We start from the raw sequence: 20,149 nt of genomic DNA, 5'->3' as shown, positions 1-20,149 counted from the left end.
TCACTTGCATTACAAACCATCCAAGAGGGTGACACCCAAAATAAAGGCTTCAAACATCATGGTCCACATACCAATGGATGATGTCACCATGACTACGTTCACTTCTTTACCAATTCCCCATACAATGAAACTGTACTCTCAATTAAGTTTCATGGGAAACATGTTTTTGTGGACCGGTAGCTGAAACTGGTTATCAAACAAAACACATGACAAAACTACATAGTTACGTTTAAGCAACAAAACTACTTTAGGTTGTTAGGATTAGTAGTTTTGCTTTAAAATTACTGCGAAACATGAATAAAAACAAAAATGCATAAAAATTACTTTTATGCAACTAAACTCACTGGTTTGATGGCAACACTATGAACAGTCTCCTTGTGTGCCCTGTTTTCTGACACGTCCACCACGTTTTTGCTTCATAATAGGAAATATTAAAAAAAAATCTCCACAGCAATTTCGGACATTTTTTGTCAAAGTAGGTGCTCGTTTATACAGGAAGAATGATTCCAGCGAGCAAAAACCTGTTTAACTCTCACGATTGTTTTCAATCAATAGTTGCAGATGTCTGAACCTATCATCATGAAGGGCAGCTACTGTTGGGTTAGAGCCACATTTACTCACTTTGTCAGAAGCAGAAGTTGGATTGCTAAAATACAATGCACTGTAACACAACACAAACACGTGCAAAAGTAATAACGTTTAATTCAAATAAAACCATGCAACAGGTCACCGTCACCCTGATTAGATTCAACTCGTTATAAAATAAACATCCAAAGCCGTACATTGCATTCAGTGGGCATTCACTGCATGAGAGTGTGCACGCAGGTCAGCCAGAGACTGAAGAAACCAAAAGAAGAACCCCGATAAACAGCAAACAAACAAAAGAAAACAAAAGTCACAGCTCCTCCTACTCGGCACAGTACAGTGGTGATCCTGAAGAGGTGACAAGCGCGCCCACTATGTTCTCTGGAGAGAGAACGCACAAGGACCTCCCCCTCCCTCCCTCCCCCCTCCCCCCCGCTGGCTGCTGATAATCAATCACCATCACAAAGCGCTATGAACCATATGGCACACAGAAGACAAGTTTGAGAACATGAGTGACGAGCCAGCAGTGCCCTGTTGATACATACGTTGCTGAATGTCTGGTAGCAGTTTATTCCCGTGTACCGGACATGCACGCGTTAAAGGAAAGCCTGTGAATTTCACATCGTTGGGATTGCAGAAGCTGGCGAATTTGAGACTAACGCGGCCGGGAGACCAAGCAAAGCATCGTGGGGGCTACTTTTATTTGTCTATGAGGGGAATCGGTTGCTGCTGGAACGACCCAGAATGAGCCGAACGGTTAACATTTTGGTCGGGAGTCTCAGAAGAAGATTTGTTTTGCTGTATTCCCTCACCACAATACCCATATAGTAGGGAATAACTGAAGAATCCAGCACGCACACCATAATGGATACACTCAATCAGGTCATTTGTTATTTTACAATATGGATGTAGAACACACACGCAAAAGATAAGGAGAAAAATAACATTAGTAAGATGTACAGTATTTGTGTTTGGTAATGTCTGGTCTGCACCGTGAACTTTAATGGATGAACATCCCTCTCTGTCCAATGGGAGGCTCCTGAGGGAGGGGGGGGAGTTGAGAGTCTTTGATAACACGTGTAGTTGAATGTGGTAGAGGTGTGTGTGTGTGTGTGTGTGTGTGTGTGTGTGTCTCTGTGTGTGTCTCTGTGTGTGTCTCTGTGTGTGTGTGTGTGTGTGTGTGTGTGTGTGTGTGTGTGTGTGTGTGTGTGTGTGTGTGTGTGTGTGGATGACAGCGAGGGATAGCAGCAGGTGCCTCAGTTGCTGAACACCTGGCTTTCAGGTGGCTGGGTAAGCCTGCTGTTCTCTTTCAACATCATGTGCTGTCTGAGCTCCTGCAGCACCATCCGGATGTTGTAGGAGTTCCTCCACCTGCCCAGCGCCGTCAACGCCTTCATATCCACCTGGAGGGAGCGGAGGGAGAACCATTACATGGCCTGGCATTGAGACTAAAGCAGTGTGTTGGTAATATTGTGTGTAATTAATTTAGTAATTATAAATGTTCCAACTCATGCTGTGTTCACACCAAACGTGAAGCAAATTTTGGGCGCTTTGCGATAACATACAAATATTTAAAACATTTTAAAAACTTCCAACTCGAGCAAGAAATGTGCTGTGTCTCTATAGCCTATCAACGCTGAGATTCTCCTCCTGTCGTCGCTGAATCAGAAAGGGAGGAAGCAAATGTTGTCTCCCATGTCTGTGGTCCCCCAGAGGTCTACAATGGTAGCTCATACTAGTCCAGAGACCAGACTAGACTATGTGGTTCAAACAACAAGGTCTCTGCTGTGTCTAGATGAACTTATTTGGAGTGTTGCTGGAGCACCCATCAATCCAGACTTCAGACTTCTTCAGACAAATCACCATAATTAGTTATAGTTAGTTATAAAAGAATGCTTTAAATCAGTTTAATACAATAACATTTATTTTGGGTTTATCCAGCTGTAGTAAACCAGTCGACGTGTCTTGCGGTCGAACGCGCACAATTAATTTGAGTTGAAAACATTCTTGCCGTTTGGTGTGAACTAGGGATGCACGATATTATCGGCAAGGTATCTGTATCGGCCGATATTGACGTTAAAACGTATTATCGGTTATCGGCTAACACGCCGATATATTAAACCGATAAATAAAGAAGGCTGCTTCCTTGATAAATCAGATTAAATGCCCGAGGGCGCGAGGATTGTGTGCGCATCGCAACGCGTCACCTACTTCAACTTGCAGCAGAGCGAGGGAGAAATGTCGGCGGTGTGTACGTTTTTTAAGGTGTCGTAAATGGATAGCAAAGTTTGTATTTGCAACGATTGTTCAGCGTCGGCAACATTTGTTTGATCATATTCACTGAAGCCGACGCTATACGGCGAGTCAGAGGTAATGCCAAGCGCCCCTCAGGTGGAGACTGATTGTCCCACTGTGCGCTGAGCAGGGAACTCGCCCACACCGAACCTTTCCGCGGTGTGTGAGGCTCCGCAGGTGAGGCGGAGGTGAGGCGGAGGTGTAATCAGCTGAGCGGGGCAGGAAGGCTTTGTGTGCGCACGCTGAGTCAACGGACGCTTCATGAAGAAGCGGGCAAGAAACGGGTTTGCTTCGCTGATCTGTGAGCGTGAGCGTGCGGGGATGTTATTCATAGAAATGCACTGTTAAAATATTTCAGTTAAAAGGGTGTGTTAAATAGATGAGTGAATTATTTGGTAGAATATCAGTAAAACTGTGACGCTGTGTGCTGTAAAACCTGTTAAAACATGAAGTTTAAAAAAGTGTACTCCATGCCGTTTATAATTTGTATATATTTATTTATATATATATATATTAGGGCTGTCAAAAGATTGATTTTTTTAATCGCGATTAATCGCATTTTGTCCATAGTTAACTCGCGATTAATCGCAAATTAATCGCATTTTTTTGGCACATTTTTTTTTCTTCTAAATGTACCTTAATGTATTTTTTTCATATTCTTAATACTTTTAACAACATAAGGGCAAATATACTTGATTTATGAAAATGTTTATTTAACACTACAAATATCCCCTTACCAAAACATGGGATCAAAACAGGGTTATAAGAATATATCACAAACAATTAAAGTGAACATGTCACAGGAGATAGTGTAACAGGAGATAAGTACAGTTAGGATATAAGTGCATTGGCTTGCAAGTGATATCTCAGACTGGACGTGCTTCTATGGTAGCTCATTTCATACCCACAGTACGCGCAGATGACTTTGGTCTTATCGACTGAAACATCCGGCAGTCTTTTGAAGGTGAATTTGCCGTTCACTAATCGCCCCTGTGGACATGCACCTTCAAGGTACGTGTCCACAGGGGCGATTTTAAACGCGTGTGGACGCGCAGCTTCCCAATATTGCACGCTTGGTGGGCTGCCACTAGAGGATGATTGACAGGCGCTCTCGTTTAAACAACACATTTTCGCGAGCTTTCCCGAGGCGGCGAGTCGAGCCCGGCGCCTCTGATTAGCATAAAGTAGATTCGACTTATACTTTAGGCAAATGAGGAGCGGCCAACTCGCGCGCCGTCTCTCGACATTCGCCGCGACGCTACCAGAATGCATTGCACGGCTTTTCACATAGACAATGAATGGGACGCGGGGAAACACCGCTGCCTGTGGACACGACCCTTCCCTCTGGATCAAGACTACAGGTGCCACCGACGGCCACAAATCATACAATGCGTTATTAACGCGTTAACTTTGACAGCCCTAATATATATATATATTTATTTATATATATATTTATTTATTTATATATATATATATATATATATATATATATATATCGGTAATCGGCCAAATGAGTTATAAAATATCGGCATATCGGATATCGGCAAAAAGTCCAATATTGTGCATCCCTAGTGTGAACACTTCAGAATGTTTAAAAGGCAAGAAAGGATGTGTGGAAGTGAAATGTAGATACTCACCACACCACTTGAACTGTGGATGCCGCTCATGTTGATCTTATTCACAAAGCGGACATGAGGGGGATAATCCGGGTATCTGGTTCCACATTCTATTCTCAGGCTGTATATCCGGCCTTCATAGACAGTCTGCAATTAAACACAAGATGGTTAGCTCCAAGAGAGAGTGAAGGAAATGTGAAGGAAATGTGAAGGAAATGTGATGGTGTGTGATTAAGCCTAGGGCTGTTGGAATGAACTTCGGGAATCAAATATAATTTGAATAGTAAAGAAATCAGTACTATTTGAATGCTGAAATAAGTATTTGATTTTTTTTTGAGAAACATGTTTTCTAACGTAAGCAAATCTTGGCTTACCCACATAAATGGATGCTTTTGACACATGAAGTCTGAACAATAAAGTTTTCTGAATCCCAATCTCATTATCAGAAATAGCGACAGCAGCACGCACATGGAGATAACCGCTGGCAACACTCGGTGAAACGAAAACAAAGATATGCACGGGGCTCTAGAAGCGATGACGTCATGACAAAGCTTACTGCTAGCTAGATCGACTCGCGTCTCCATCGGCTTCTTCATTCAACGAGACCAACAGCAGGATGTACGTGAGAAAGTGAAAAGGAGAACTGATGGTGAGATGAGGAGGGCGTATCCATGGCAACCGGGACACAGCGTCCCCAGGAGAACGGTAATGTGGTTGTTTTACTTTCTTAATTATTACTCATCTAGAAAGCTGTCACCGGTTGGTAATTCAACATATTTATTGGGTTTTTTTTTGGAGCGCCCTCTAGTGGACAGGAAGTAAAACAACCACATTGCCAATAATAGCATTCGCCACGTATCAGCCTGTGTAGTGTAGTAAATATTATTAATAAGGCTGAATTTGAGCATTAAATAGTCAAATATAATTTGAATATTGAAAAAATATGGAATGAAATTCAAATAGTATTATAGAGGAACATTGACAGCTCTAATTAAGCCAATGCTGCGACTACAGGTCAAAGGCCACGTGAAGCCGGGTCTGTCAGTGGTGGTCACTACTGGAAGCCCGCTGGAGTCTGAACTCTGGGAGTTTGAACCTGCAAGATTTTAAAATCCGATTTTCCTGGAATACGATGGCACCGATGACGAGCATTAAAAATAACTCCAGAAATAGCTAACCTTTCTGAATTGAGACCGTTTCATAACCAGCTAAACGTTCCTCAGAGTAACTTTAAAGGGATAGTTCAAAATTTTGGACATAAGACCTATTTTCCAAGTGAGCCGGTGTGTTCGAGACGTCTGGAGACGTTTTCAAGAAATTTCATTCAGTTCTTCTAGTTGCCGAGTTTGCTGTGCTATGGCTAGCGCAAGTCAATGGTTCTAGTTAGCATGGCATTAAAAACAGTCTTGCCCACTCCACAGTGCACCCGAGGCAAATCAATCAATTAAATTATTAAGTAGAAGACAAAAGTGTGTAAGTATTATCAGCAAAATACTCACTGTTCTACGTCAGTGTTTTAATATTATATATGATGTTTCTGGATTAGTATTACTGCTGCATTAATGTGTATATTTGTAAAACCTTTGTATACTGTTGGCTAGTTTAATCTACAGCAATACATCATATTCAATAATTTGTTTATATACGTTGTGCTGTGAGAACCACGCATCTCAAAAAGTTAGACTTCCCACCGGTTTAGAGATGCATGGTTTACACTGGACAGGAAGGGCATGAAAAATTGTATTCGTAGAAGTAACTAAAGCTGAGTGGAGTAAAAAATTAAACACTGGAGGAAAGAACCTTGAATTTGAACTTTAGCACAGTAACTTGACTTCCACCACTGCAGCTGAACTCGATCTGCTGATAAGAGTCTTGTGATTTAAGGTGGCGTCAGTGATTTTGGAGAAAGATTGTCGACATGTGAACTAGAGCTGCAACAATTACTTGATTAAATTAAATCGCCAACTATTTGGATAATTCATTAATCAGTTTGAGTCATTTAAGATGGACTAAGTCATAATTCTCTTATTTCAGCTTCTTAAATGTAAATATTTTATAAACTGATACTGTGGAGTTTGTTGCAGCCTTTACTTGAACTCAACACCCACTGCTTTTATGCGTGTACATTCTGTCATATGTATGAGCATGAACGCCCCTGCTGCTGATTGGCTGGAATATTGTGATGTGGCTCGGTTGAAGTCACTGTTTCTGTACAGAGGGCTCTGTATGAACTGGCTTTTTAAATCAGCGCTCACAACAAAAGGGACAGTTCACAGACCGTGAGGAGATATTCACTGAATTTGATCAAGCTGATTGGATTAGAAACGTTGACGGCACCTTTAATACATCTCATTCTAAGTTTAACAAAGCTTGGTGAAGGACAAAGGGTCAGAAAGCAAGGGCTGATGTTACATCTTATTAATGACCAACTCTAAGTGGACCGAGTGAAGTCTCAGCTCTGATTACAGATGCTCAAAGCAGCTCAGTGCTGTTTGTAAATTCTATGTCTGTTCACAACATCGATAATCCTGCTGGAACGGTGTGCAGTAGGTTTCTTCCAACACTGACAGCAAAACTAATGTTACCCTTAAAGTGGAGATGAAATGGAAAATGCCTTTTCCTCGGGCCAATTATTCCCCTATTTAACAAAATATGTCACAAATAAATGGTAAATGGACCTGCATTTAAATAGCGCTTTTCATGTCTTTTCGACCACTCAAGGCACTTAACACTCCATTCAGGGTACATTTATATTCACACACATTCATGCACTGATGGCAGAGGAGCCGCCTGCACATCAGGATCTGATCTAATCTAACTCATTCACACACCGATGGAACAGCCTTTGGGGCCAATAAGGAGTTCAGTATCTTGCCCAAGGAAACGTCAGCATGGCGACTGGAGGAGCCGGCAATTGAGCCACCGACACTCCAATTGGAGGACGGCTCGCTCTACCTGAGCCACAGCCGGCCCACTTCCTCATATGTTTACATCAAAATCTAATGTATGTTATGTGAATGTAGATATTTTTCCACCATGGCACTGATGAAAGGTTTACCTTTTTTTAAATATCAAATATTTGTATCAGCTTTTACCAACCAATTTCAACCAATAATATCATGACATCCATCCATCCATCAATCAATCAATCAATCAATCAATCAATCAATCAGACCTAGAAAAGGTCGTGAACTTTTCAACCATCAAATCGAATTCCTCCCAAAGTTATGTCCCGCCTCCTGTTTTTTTTGTGTTTTTTTTACACAGAGATTCCACCGAATCACGGAAAGGAAAGCCCTCGATACGCCTCGATCGAACCCGTTTATAAAGAACGGGGTATCTGTTTACAACGCATCCCGGCTTTCCGGACCCAGAGGCCGTGACGTGTAACATAACAGCACCGACAGCCATGTGACGTATTCAATTTGCGTCGGAAACCCAACTAGCTCGAGTGCACCAAAACATCAATGAAAGTTTCTCACACAATTACACGACTCATCAACCGCAAGCAAAGCTGCTGTGTATCTTATACAGCGGGTGAAATAAGTATTGAACACATCACCATTTTTCTCAGTACATATATTTCCAAAGGTGCTACTGGCATGACATTTTCACCAGATGTTGGTAACAACCCAAGTAATGCATACATGCAAAGAAACAAACGTGAAAAAAAAAGTACATTCAGAAATTAAGTTATGTGTAATAATGTGAAATGACATAGGGAAAAGTATTGAACACATGAAGAAAGAGAGCAAAAAGGCATGGAAAGCCAAGACAACAATTGAAATCTATCAGTAAATAAAAAGCAATCCAGCAAAATTAGGGCCCGTCCACACAGAAACGTTTTGTGTGTAAATGCACAAGTCTTGTGCGTTTTTCAGAGTCAGACATGATAGTAACATTTAACAATGCTTATAATCACCAAAGACGAGCATTTTTAGTTTATTTTTAAACTATTTAGGTTATTTTTGATTTCTTGTTTGTGTTGAGATTTAACGAAAGAAAAAAATCCTCATTTTTTTCAAATTTTTTTCTTATCTTTATTCCCGTTTACAGTCATTGACCAAATGTGTTAAGAAATTAACACTATATGGGAACTATATATGTAAATTTTTTTACTCAATTAATCGATGGAATAATCGTTAGATTACTCGATTACAAAAAGATTCGATAGCTGCAGCCCTACCTGGAATATGTGCTACTGTACACTGAGTTTTTTTCAGTGGATTTGTGTGGATGCAGATTTTCTTGAAACGACGCCAAAGAAAAACTGAGAAAAAAAGATTGTTTTGGTACGTATGGACGGGACCATATCAGCTGGTTCAGTCACAACTGATGGCCTACAAAAAGGTGTGATTGCCAAGGTGTCACACAAGACACATCTCATGATGGGTAAAAGCAAAGAGATGTCTGAAGACCTTCGCAATCTGAGAGGCCGTCCACACGAAGCAAAACAAACTTTTTTTCTCCGAAAATCTGCGTCCAGACGAATCCACTGAAAACGACTCAGCGCGCTGTAGTACATATTCCAGGCCTAAATGTGGCGCTGTTTCTGCTACAAAAATGCAGAAGAAGAGACGGAGCTCGACCGGATGTTTGCCGTTGCTATGGCAACACATGAGTGCTACAGCTAATCGCCACCCGACCCGGCTCCGTTTTTTTTCATACAGCGGCCCTGATACGCCGTCGTACAGACGAGCAGAATATCTGCTACGAGCACGGAGGCCGCCGTTGTTGTTGTTGTTACGAGACGTCGCGGGGGAAGAAGTCAGGCTCGAGGGGCGGGGCGATGACGTCAGCGTATTAGTTTTCGCTGTCTACATGAAAACGAACACGAAACTTTTCCACCCTGAGAGCTGGTTTCAAAAAAGTCAGTTTTCAGGTCGCGAAAACGCTGGATCCGTATGGACGGCTGGGCGAAACGCACAAGACGTTTACCCTCCTAAAACGTCTTCGTATGGACGGCCCCTAATTGTTGCAAGACATATTCACATTCCTACACATAACTTAATTTCTGAACGTATTTTTTTTTTTTTTTGGTTTCTTTGTATGTATGCATTACTGCATTATCTGGTGAAAATGTCATAATAGCACCTTTGGACATATATGTACTGAGAAAAATGGGGATGTGTTCAATACTTATTCCACCTGCTGTACATGTTCCTGCAAACAATGGTGGATTTGTGCGAGCAACAACCGGCTTTTTATCCTCTGTTGATCAACATGCTGAGCTTGTTAAATGCTCTGCAGGCACACCACTTACGTAATACATCTTCAAACACCGGCTCGCTCCGTTCACAAAGAGGCTGGCTTGCCTCGTTCCTCCTCTGTTGCGGCTGTGGCTCTGTTGTGACTACCTCCGTGGCTCTGTTGTGACTACCTCCGTTGCCGTCTCAGAGGCGTAAAATTATGAAATTATGTCCCCCCTTTCTGTCTCGGTAGCATTTACTGCGCGCCCCCGCTACGTTCTTCTTCATGTACTTTAAGCGCCTGATGTTGTTCTGATGACCGTCCGCCTTGTTGAACCACCACGATGTTGCTTTCTACTTTGAAAACATGGAAAGTTGACACTTTATTTTGATAAGCTGTTGCACTCTTCAGACTCGTGGTTTGAGCGGAACCGGACCGGTACATTTATAATAAAAATTTGGCTGTGTGTCTCCGTCCAAAATACGATGCGCTCGTGCTGCCTGCTCACACAGATCCGCTCGTGCTCACATGCGCTGATGCAGCTCGAGTGTTGTCGAGAAATATATGCAGAGATGGCGCTCCTTCAAAACAACATCAAGCCATGCGTGTGTAGTATTAGGACGTGATGAAGTTTGTACAACCGGAGCAGTGTGAATGCAAAGCAGCGGGGGGACCCCTGTGGGGGGCAATCATGCCGAGGCACGGTACGGATCGCACCCTTTGGCAGCCTATGTTAATTAAATAAGGATTGTTTTTGATAAGCTGTGGAACTCTGAGTTAACCTATTTCTACCTGAATTTTTATGAAATATTAAGCTGTTGAGTAAACCTATAACTTATATTTTACTTGATAAAATAAGACATTATGCACTCATATGTCGTTATAGTGTTTTACAGTATCTGTAGCTATTAATGTGATGCTCATCATTTTCCAGCCATATTTTTCCGGACCCTCATTTTGGATCATTTCCATCAACCGGCACCTTAATAAGTCACTTTCTCCTTGAATCCTTGAAAACCTTGAATACACTCTGGTTGAACAAAAATGTTGAATGCAAATATAATAATTGCATAATTGCAGACTGCTTGCTGTGCCACCTGACTTAATCCAACTGCACCAATACACCATCTCACGCGTCTCTCTGTTGAGGGTTTTTTCTGTGGGTACTAACCCTAACCCTCTAGGGGAAACACTGAATGCTAACTGCAACCGAGAAATAATCAATCTTATGATGCATTACGATGCTTTGTTCTACAATCGATTTATCATACAAATAGGAACTGGTTTCCATATAAAATACTGTAAAAACACTAACTAGTGTATGCATGCACTTGTCTTTCCTTCTAAAGTACACAAGGAAGTACTATAACTTTGCGATTATGAAAAACTGTAAATGAAGAAACAACTGAAAACTGTTCGTTTGGAGCACTCCAAGGGTTCTCTATTCTTTTTTTTTTTTTACTATTAAAATCTGAATTGCTAAGAGTTAGACGGTCCCTTTTGTCTTACAAGGACATTTATCCCAGGCAGACTTGTCAATCCAATGCTCAAGAGAAGAGCGGTGAAGCATCAGTGCTGTAGGCCCTGGGGGTGGCTCACCTTGGAGGGGCCGATGATCATTCCATTCCAGTGAGTTAGCGTCATGTCATCATCGTTCACGAGGCCCCAGCTCACTGTACCGTCTCCGCCTCCCTTCTGACCTTCCTCCAGTTCCTCCAGTAGCCGAAAGCTACGGGGAACTACAACACCTTAACACGCAGAGAGAAAGAAGGGATCATTACTTTTCTGTCAATTCACACACTGGGAGACAATTCAGTTGCATCGTATTCAATAATTTCCCTGAATAGAAGTTGCTGAACAAACACAAAACTGAATGTGTGATTTCACAGTTGAAACTTAGTGTGTCAATTACACCCTCGGGTGTAGACTATGGAAGACCTTCAGACTTGTAGGGTTGCTTTCTGGCATTCCCGTTCTTCAAGATATTCATGTAGGTGCACAGAAATTAGTTTCTTTCTTAAATAGCCTAGACAAAGAAATAACAGTTTACTGCTGGAAAACCCATTTAAAACACTGAATACAAACGCTAAAGCTAGGAAGTTTAAAGGAAGTATCGGCCAGCCGAGGTTTAGACTGAGGCTTGTTTCCTTACAGCAGGAATGTTTCAGGCGGGGCCCTAATCTTTTGTGTTTGTTCAAACAGGTGAATAATGCTTCCTTTGCATCCAAGTATGTTCAGGTTCTTAAAAAAAGTTAAGCAACACCCCATCAGTGTAATGTTGTCTGATTAGCAGATCTGACTTATTGAATCAGCAATAACTTAACAAGGCAAGTGCTTGAACAGGAGAACCATTAGGGAAAAACTGTGCAAACCACATCTGATTATAGGCAGTTAAAAGTGAATTACTTGTTCATTTAATGCGAAAGCTGTCATTTACTTCAACCATGTAAATATTAGAACCCCTAAAATTATATTTCTTGTGGTTTGTTTTTTTAATCTTAGTTTACACCACTTGAGCCAAAAAAGTGTTTGCTTGAGCCAGTTGAAGGCAGAGAAGTGTGTGTGTGTGTGTGTGTGTGTGTGTGTGTGCGTGTGTACATGATCAGAAAGGTACCACAGCTGTTTGAACTGACAGCCTGACACAACATCTGCCACTGAGCTGTGGTGCAGTTCTGCTTCTGATGTCTGTCTCCGAGTCAGAGCATCTCTTGTAATTTTCACACGTTGACATTCACCTATATTTACATGTCACAGTTCTGGCTTCCAGCTTCTACGATAGATTTACTATTTATTGTCAAACAATGAATGACATTATATAAAGTATGACTACAATGATCTAATGACACTCCATTTAGAGCATGGATTTGAAAAGTGGAAGTTTACATTTCTGAGTAGTAAAAAACAACTCTTGTCTGCCACAAAGGCAGTAGGTTAAAAGTTGATTTCATTCCCTGGCTGTGACACTTTGACGGCCAAACTGCTGCCCAAACACATTCAATTACACTAGATTGGGTTTAATCTCGTGCATTATCAAATGGAGGTGAGGTGGTATCTCCACACAGACACACGCTTTAGGTGAAGTTATTAGCTTCAGTGTAGCTAGGGGTGACTAACTACTTTCTGTTGCTAGCTGCTAGCCGGATTGAATACCAAGCGTAAAAACACAACTGAGGACATCTTTCCACATGGCATGCGTGGTCAAACACCTCGTTGAGTGAAGCACCTTTCACTTTGACGCTCGTCTTTGGGAAAGACAGCTAATAGCTAACGTTATCTAAGCAAACAAGTTTCCTACCCACCCAGCTCGTCAGGGGCGTCACCGCCTTGCGACCCGAGTAACACCGATAGCTCAGAGAAATGCGGTCTGTGGTGGCCACCGAGTCCGCCTCTAGCCCCTTTCTGACCTGCTATCTGTATAATAGTGAATCAAGGTTGTTGCGGATCAGATGGCGTTGCTCGAAGATTGTGGCCCAGCTAAGATAGCAAACGAGCTAGCTAGCAGCGTAAATGAGAGCATTTCCCCGTTAGCAGTCATAACCCCACTGCACCGGACTCCGGTGTATTGCTGAACTATTTCCCAAGGAACGTGCTATTCTGGAAATTGTACTTCTCCAGCTAAACCAATGAAAAATACAGCCTGAAGTGTCAGTGAAGTCGGCTTACCTGGTGCGGCGGAGGCCGCCATCTTTATCGCTGCTTCACGGAAGCGCTCCCCTACGATGTTCACGAGCGCGTGACGTGTCTGCCGTAAGACAAGCACCAACAAATATGTTTCTGTTTTGTTCTCCCCGACGCTTCAGCGGACTTGCTTCATGATATATTGGTAGAGTTGTAGTTTTAAGACGAGCATTTGTTGCCCATCATGCAGTGCACTGTCACGCTCCTGATGTGACATCATCACAATGCTGCTGTCGTTGTAACGTTTAGTAATTTAAGATCTCCATAACAGCATGTATCCTCGTTTTGATAGTATTCTCAGGAGTTTATGGCTTACACATAATCACATTCTTTGCATTTGAAGATATCAACAACTGTGATTGTACTAGTCAAAACTACATTTAAGAATCTTTAAATCCTTGAAAACTATAATAAATTATTAAAATCTACGTATATATTGTCACTTGTCGTAGGTGAAGTTAGCCATTTTGGGTTTCCAATAGATATGCATAACGCATTTCTGGATAATAATCATAATTGTATTTATTCAATCAAATTTATAGTGTCATATCACAACAAAAGTTACCTCAGGACACTTTTCCCATAGAGGGCTTTTTACATTGAACTCATAGCTGCTTCACAGTTACAATACAATAAGCAAACAGACCATTTATATGATTAATGGAGAAAAAGACAGCATTAGTCTCACATTATAAGCTGTTTCTTGCCATAATTCTAAAAGCAGATACATAAAATTGCATTATTGCACGTCATAATTCCAAATGGATATTATATTGGACTTAACCCTTGCCAACAAGTGAGTTGTCTTTGGTTCAGATGTGAGTTTTAAACCTCACATTTGAACCTGTTTTTATTAAGAACATTGCCAGAGTGCTGCTGTTTCTCTCCAAACCGATGCAGGGATGTTAATGGACGCCTTTATTACTCTGCAGGTTTGACTATGCTGTACTACCCTGAATGAATATATATCTCACAGTTACAATTAATCTTCAAGTCTCTGCATCAGCTACTGTACCTCTGCATCAGCTACTGTACCTGTTTGCCTCAGAATTGGTTTTAAGATCCATATATTGGTCCATAACGCTCTTAATGGTCTTGGTCCAACTATCTATTTATCAGATTTGGTTTGGGTCTCTTTGGTCCTCAGGTCTTCTGGTAGCGGTCTTTAATCATTAAAGTCAGAAGAAAAAGAACATACATACATTACATTTTTAAAAACAATCACAAGACCTTTTTAGTCTGGCTTTCAAGTGAGCTTTATTTATTTAGTCTGGTTTGCTTCTTGGTCAAATCTATTTCCAATCCTGCATCTGGTGTTTCCTCACTGTACATTGATCATATGCTAGTTTTTCCTCAGTTATTATTTTTTATTGAATTCTGCTATTATTGAATATTTTATTAATTACAAATAGATATATCACTGTGTGGATGTTGTGGATATGTGGAATATTTTTTTCCTTTAGGAAAAAAATATGACTAGTAACAATTGGATTGAAGATTTTTGATTAGGAAGAATACAATTACATATCTGCTATACACTCTATATGCAGACCAGCTATTACATGTTAAAATGCCCTCTTTTTAAGGTTTGAAAGAGCTCTTAAAATATTGTTTTAATTTTTAGGAATGTTCATTTAGATCTAAAAAAAAAAAAAAAAGGATCAGAAACTGATTGGCCAATGTACATGGATGGCAAAAGTTATGTGAATTGTCCAAGGAAGAATGTTATTGTGGATATCTGAAATGTGCAATTTTGAAGGGTTCAATTAGAAATATCTGCACGGCAAATCCAGTTAAGTTATTACATATTAATGTATTAATCTTGCCACCACTGCCATTTGATGTGTGTTTTGTTAAATCACAGTCCAGACAGAGCTCTGATGGAGGTGGTTATAGGAAGCGCGGGTTCGCCATCTACTGGATGGTGTGGAAAGGTCCACATTTTTTATTTCCCTGTCTGAAAACAATAAGTGGCCATGTGAACACAGAAACAGGCGTGGTAGCGACCTGTCAATCACAAGGTAGCCCCGTCCTAAATCATCCCTTGTTTTATGGTCTGTTGGACTCTAAATGGACCATAATGTACTAAATGAACATCATGCCTGACGAAGAAGACTTGAAACTAGAGATGAGATAAACTCATGTTTACAGTGAGAAGTAGTCATTTTCTCAGACTTCCATGCAATCTGACTTATTATTTTAACCAAAGGAGTCGCCCCCTGATGGACAGCAGGGAGAATGACAGTTTCCTTTTCAGAACCAGAGGTTGCCAACTGTATAAAGCATAAGCACACAAGAAAATAAGAAAATAATTGTTTGTTTTTTTGCTTTACTTGTAGTTTTTATAATTTATGTAGAATATCATTTTTTTTTAAAGATTGCTACTAATTTTATCTGAAAAATGAAAGCCATGACTTCACCATTTTGCAGTAGGGGCAAGCGCAAATCGTGGCAGCGGCAGCTAGCCGTGGCACTTCCGGTGGCACCGCGAGGTGCCGCGGCAGCTGTCGCTGTTTGGTGGCATCTTCCGGTGGCATCTTCAGGTGCCACCGACATGCCACGGCACCTGAGGCTGTTTGAGGCACTTACCACTGACATGCCGCGACATTTACCGACATGCCACGACACCTGAGGCTGTTTGAGGCACTTGCCACTGACATGCCGCGGCATTTACCGACATGCCACGGCAACTACAGCTTTTTGAAGCAGCTGCCACAGGATGAAGTGGCTGTGGGATATTTTTTAATAAAAAAATAATGATGATAAAAATGTAACCGTAAATTCTTGGCAGATAAGAATGTAGCATTATCAGAGCACTAAATATTTGTTGAATGCCAAAATCGGCCTGCCACTCACCTACCACGGCATTTACCGACAGCTACAGCTGTTTGAGGCAGTTGCCACTCACCGGCCGCAGAAATGAAGTTACTGTCAGTCAAACTATGTCAAATCTGCCTGTATTTGTCTTCAAGACACTGCACTGCTTTCATATATGAAATAAATTTTACATGATTAATCTCCAGTGTGTGTGTGTGTATGGGGTCAGTTCAGTCTCATTAATAATGAATGCACAGCGAAGGATTCACAAATGTATTTTCTGATTTATATATACGGTAAATGACTCTTCTCACAAAGACTTTTCTTTGTCAGCGTACAGCCTACTTACCACTTTGAATTATGTTTTTATATGTATTTGATTTGCTCCCATAAGAGACATCATAAGAGTTAAAGGGACGAGAGAGAGAGCGACGACATGATTTAAAAGACGGCCGAAGGGCGGATTCGAACCGGGGCCGCTGCAAAGAGCTTTATTACATGGGGCAGTAACTCTACCACTAAGCTATCAGCAAAGTTAAAGTGACCATGTAATCAGTCAGATCTTGTAGTGTCCGTATGATGGGGCAGTCATATTATATACTATTAATACGACTTCCGCATTCACACAGTCGGCGAGTTTTTGCCAGCTGTCCTTCCTGCATGTTACAGATTAAACGGTTTCCTTTTGCCTGCATTATATGTTAAACTTCTTCGTATTTCTGTAAGATTATGGTTCGCTCCTCGTACGTGAAATACGCCGCTCCGCTGCCGTAGACTGATCCATGTTTGTGATTGGTCAAATGCTGCAAACGCCGCCTCTTTCATGTGCACGCGCTCATAGCTGGACAGGTAAACCCTGGGTTGACTTAACGAGTTGATATGCAGCTTCGTGTGACCGCTTATCTCCGATTGCCTTTGTTAGGGTAACTTATGCTGGATCTCCACAAAAAATCCACAAATAAATACAGACCAGTTCACGAATAAATGCAAACAAGTTCACAAATGAAAAGCGTCTTTTAAATTCAAGTTTAACAGTTTGTATATAAATGTAACAACATACAAATACATTTTTGATGAAAATTGCAAATATTTTTTGATTCATATATTTATGGTTTTCTATTACATTTATTTAAAACGAAATGTATTTGTGAGCAGAAAGTCATTTATATATAAATCACAAATACATTTGTGAATCCTTCTCTGTGCGTTCATTATTAATGAGACTGAACTGACCGGGTGAGAGAGAGAGCGAGAGAAAATATACATCGCCCCCCCACACCCCCGTGATTTTCGCATTCATAAATTCAACAAATATTTAGTGCTCTGATAATGCTACAGTCTTATGTGCCAAGTCTTTATGGTTAAATCACTTTTTATTATCAATTTTTTTTTTTAAATATCATTTAACAGCCACTTCATCCTGTGGCAGCTGCTTCAAAAAGCTGTAGTTGCCGTGGCATGTCGGTAAATGCCGCGGCATGTCAGTGGCAAGTGCCTCAAACAGCCTCAGGTGTCGTGGCATGTCGGTAAATGCCGCGGCATGTCAGTGGTAAGTGCCTCAAACAGCCTCAGGTGCCGTGGCATGTCGGTGGCACCTGAAGATGCCACCGGAAGATGCCACCAAACAGCGACAGCTGCCGCGGCACCTCGCGGTGCCACCGGAAGTGCCACGGCTAGCTGCCGCTGCCACGATTTGCGCTTGCTCTTACTCCCATTTTGCGCATAAGGTGAGAGACTATTTCCCCAAGTGACAATCTCAATATCTCCACTGGCCAACAGAGGGCGCTCTCTCTATAGGCCCCAGTCCCACTGCACTGCCTGCATTACATTTGGGCCCCTGCATGTCCCGCTACTCGTTTGTCTTGTTGTTTATTTGTTTGCTTGTTAGCAGGGTATCTCCAAATATGCTTTATGTGGTGAAAAGTTGAGCCAGTAAAGAACTGAAATATGAGATGTAAATGCAAAATTATAATTCATTTTCCCAGAATTCCTTGCTCCAGACAGATCTATTGAGGCGAAACAGACTTTCCACTGTTTTGTATGTTTGGCAAAATCCATTGTCATCGGTGAAATTTCATATTTCCCACATTGGGAATTTGACATCTAACATTAGTTTGATAGGTGTATATTTTACATGTATTTGTGTGCAAATGTTCAATTTTAATTCAGGTTATTTACTTAATGAGCACTGCACGCATTGTCTTAGCCTAGATGTTGTTTCAATGTATTCTCAACGACTTGTTTATTAGACGATCATTATAAACGTCTATTATATCAGACTTCTACTAAATCCATCCATCCATTGTCTACCGCTAATCCTGTATTCAGGGTCGCGGGGGGGCTGGAGCCGATCCCAGCTATCATTGGGCGAAGGCAGGGTTCACCCTGGACAGGACGCCAGTTCAACCACAGGGCCACTTCTACTAAATGTTCCCCTTTTAAGTTATTTTCATTTTTCTATGACACTTATTTTAAATCTTAATAGAGACTATAATAGAGTCCTTAAACCCAGGAATGAGTCAGCATTTTTCCTCGTCTTGAAGTCAGTGTGTTTTTTAAAGTGTTTTTGGTTAAATGCTTGAAATAAGGTGGTTAAGAAAATCTGAAGAGATTATGACATTTTTTTCACAGAAAATATGTCAGTAAATACCCCTCTAGTGAATTTTGAAGATTTTATGTGTCTTAAAAAAGAACGTCAAAACGTCATCATACCGACTCGTCCACCTATAGCTTAGTGGAGGTGATGTGAAGTCATGTGACCGTGGTCAATGTTAAAAATCAGCGGTGGTCATTTCTCAAGATTATCATGTTGTCCTTGTTCCTGGTTACGTTTTATGTCTGTGCAGCGCATCAAGAGGGATGCAATACTTTTTAAATCTGAGTCTGATCAATCTGATTCTGAACCCTGATTGTCATACATCAGATATACTCCAGATATAGGAGTTTTAAGCAAAATGAATTAATCAGTAAACCTGCTTTTTCACAGCAGCATACATGACTGGTGTAACATTCGTATTGGATGTATTCCACGCTGATGAAAAGGTCTAGAGGGCCCATAGGATTTAAATATACTCGCTGCCATCAACAAGAAGAGGAGATGATTCTAATTGTTTACTCCAAAGGAAAAGACGTGATATTTTTACTCTTCAGACTCTCAAACCTCCAGGCCTGAATCAAGACTATGAGATGTTTTTCTCTAAAAGCTCATTTTCTAACAAAATAAAAGATTATTTCTGATCATAGGGGATATAATTGCTGATATATTTTCTGATATTGTTTGACCTGTGATGATGAATCTGACATAATGTGTCAGATATTTGGAATATATAGTGTCTATATTAAGCCGGATCGAAACAAATACATTGTGACATCTGTCTGCAGGTGTTCCACCTTTCTCTATATGCTGATAACTTGGCACCTTTGTGAGGTGCGTTTAATTAATCTCCCTCACTAGCCATCTGACAAACAACACATTTGACATGATGAATAATTTATAGCTCCATATCCAGATTCATTCCTAATTGTGTCCTACTATTGAAATAAAAGCTCAGGAGGACTATGCCCTGGCAGAGATATGCAGCCTTTCTCTAAACAGAAGAGTTGGTTGTGTTGTGAACGTGTTGCCTTTGACCTTGAAAACAGTAATGAATGAAACATTCATTAAAGGAATGAAGCAACAATGAAGGTTACAGGATGATATGATTGAAAGCACCACAGCAACTGAATGGATTTTGGGGTGAGAGTGTTTAGTCGACTCCCAAGGATAAGAATGACCTCTGAAACCCAACAATGAGATTTAATTTTATAGAAGCTGAAAAAAATGGAAAATGACACCCATGCTTTAGGGTGTGGAACCCTATTGTCAGGTCGCTACCACGGCGTCAAATCCACACCACAAATGCAATTACTAAGATGGCTTTAACACTTAGCTGTGAGGTTTATCTTGAATTATGGAAACTACTTTGTAA

General features: G+C 41.0%; 1 protein-coding gene across 1 annotated transcript; it reads right to left on the bottom strand.

The window, feature by feature from the left end:
• Positions 1-682: 682 nt before the first annotated feature.
• ube2v1 (ubiquitin-conjugating enzyme E2 variant 1) lies at positions 683-13,510 on the bottom strand. The gene is made up of 4 exons (XM_084021311.1): positions 13,350-13,510; positions 11,286-11,434; positions 4,518-4,643; positions 683-1,988 (listed from the first exon to the last, which is right to left on the bottom strand). Exons 1-4 carry the CDS (start codon positions 13,369-13,371, stop codon positions 1,842-1,844), a joined length of 444 nt encoding a protein of 147 aa, XP_083877437.1. The 5' UTR covers positions 13,372-13,510; the 3' UTR covers positions 683-1,841.
• Positions 13,511-20,149: the final 6,639 nt, after the last annotated feature.

Source organism: Eutrigla gurnardus (genome assembly GCF_963514095.1).
Source record: "Eutrigla gurnardus genome assembly, chromosome: 2".
In the NCBI taxonomy this organism is placed as follows: domain Eukaryota; kingdom Metazoa; phylum Chordata; class Actinopteri; order Perciformes; family Triglidae; genus Eutrigla; species Eutrigla gurnardus.
Note: the sequence above shows the minus strand (reverse complement) of the source record. Positions and strands in the feature narration are given on the sequence as shown.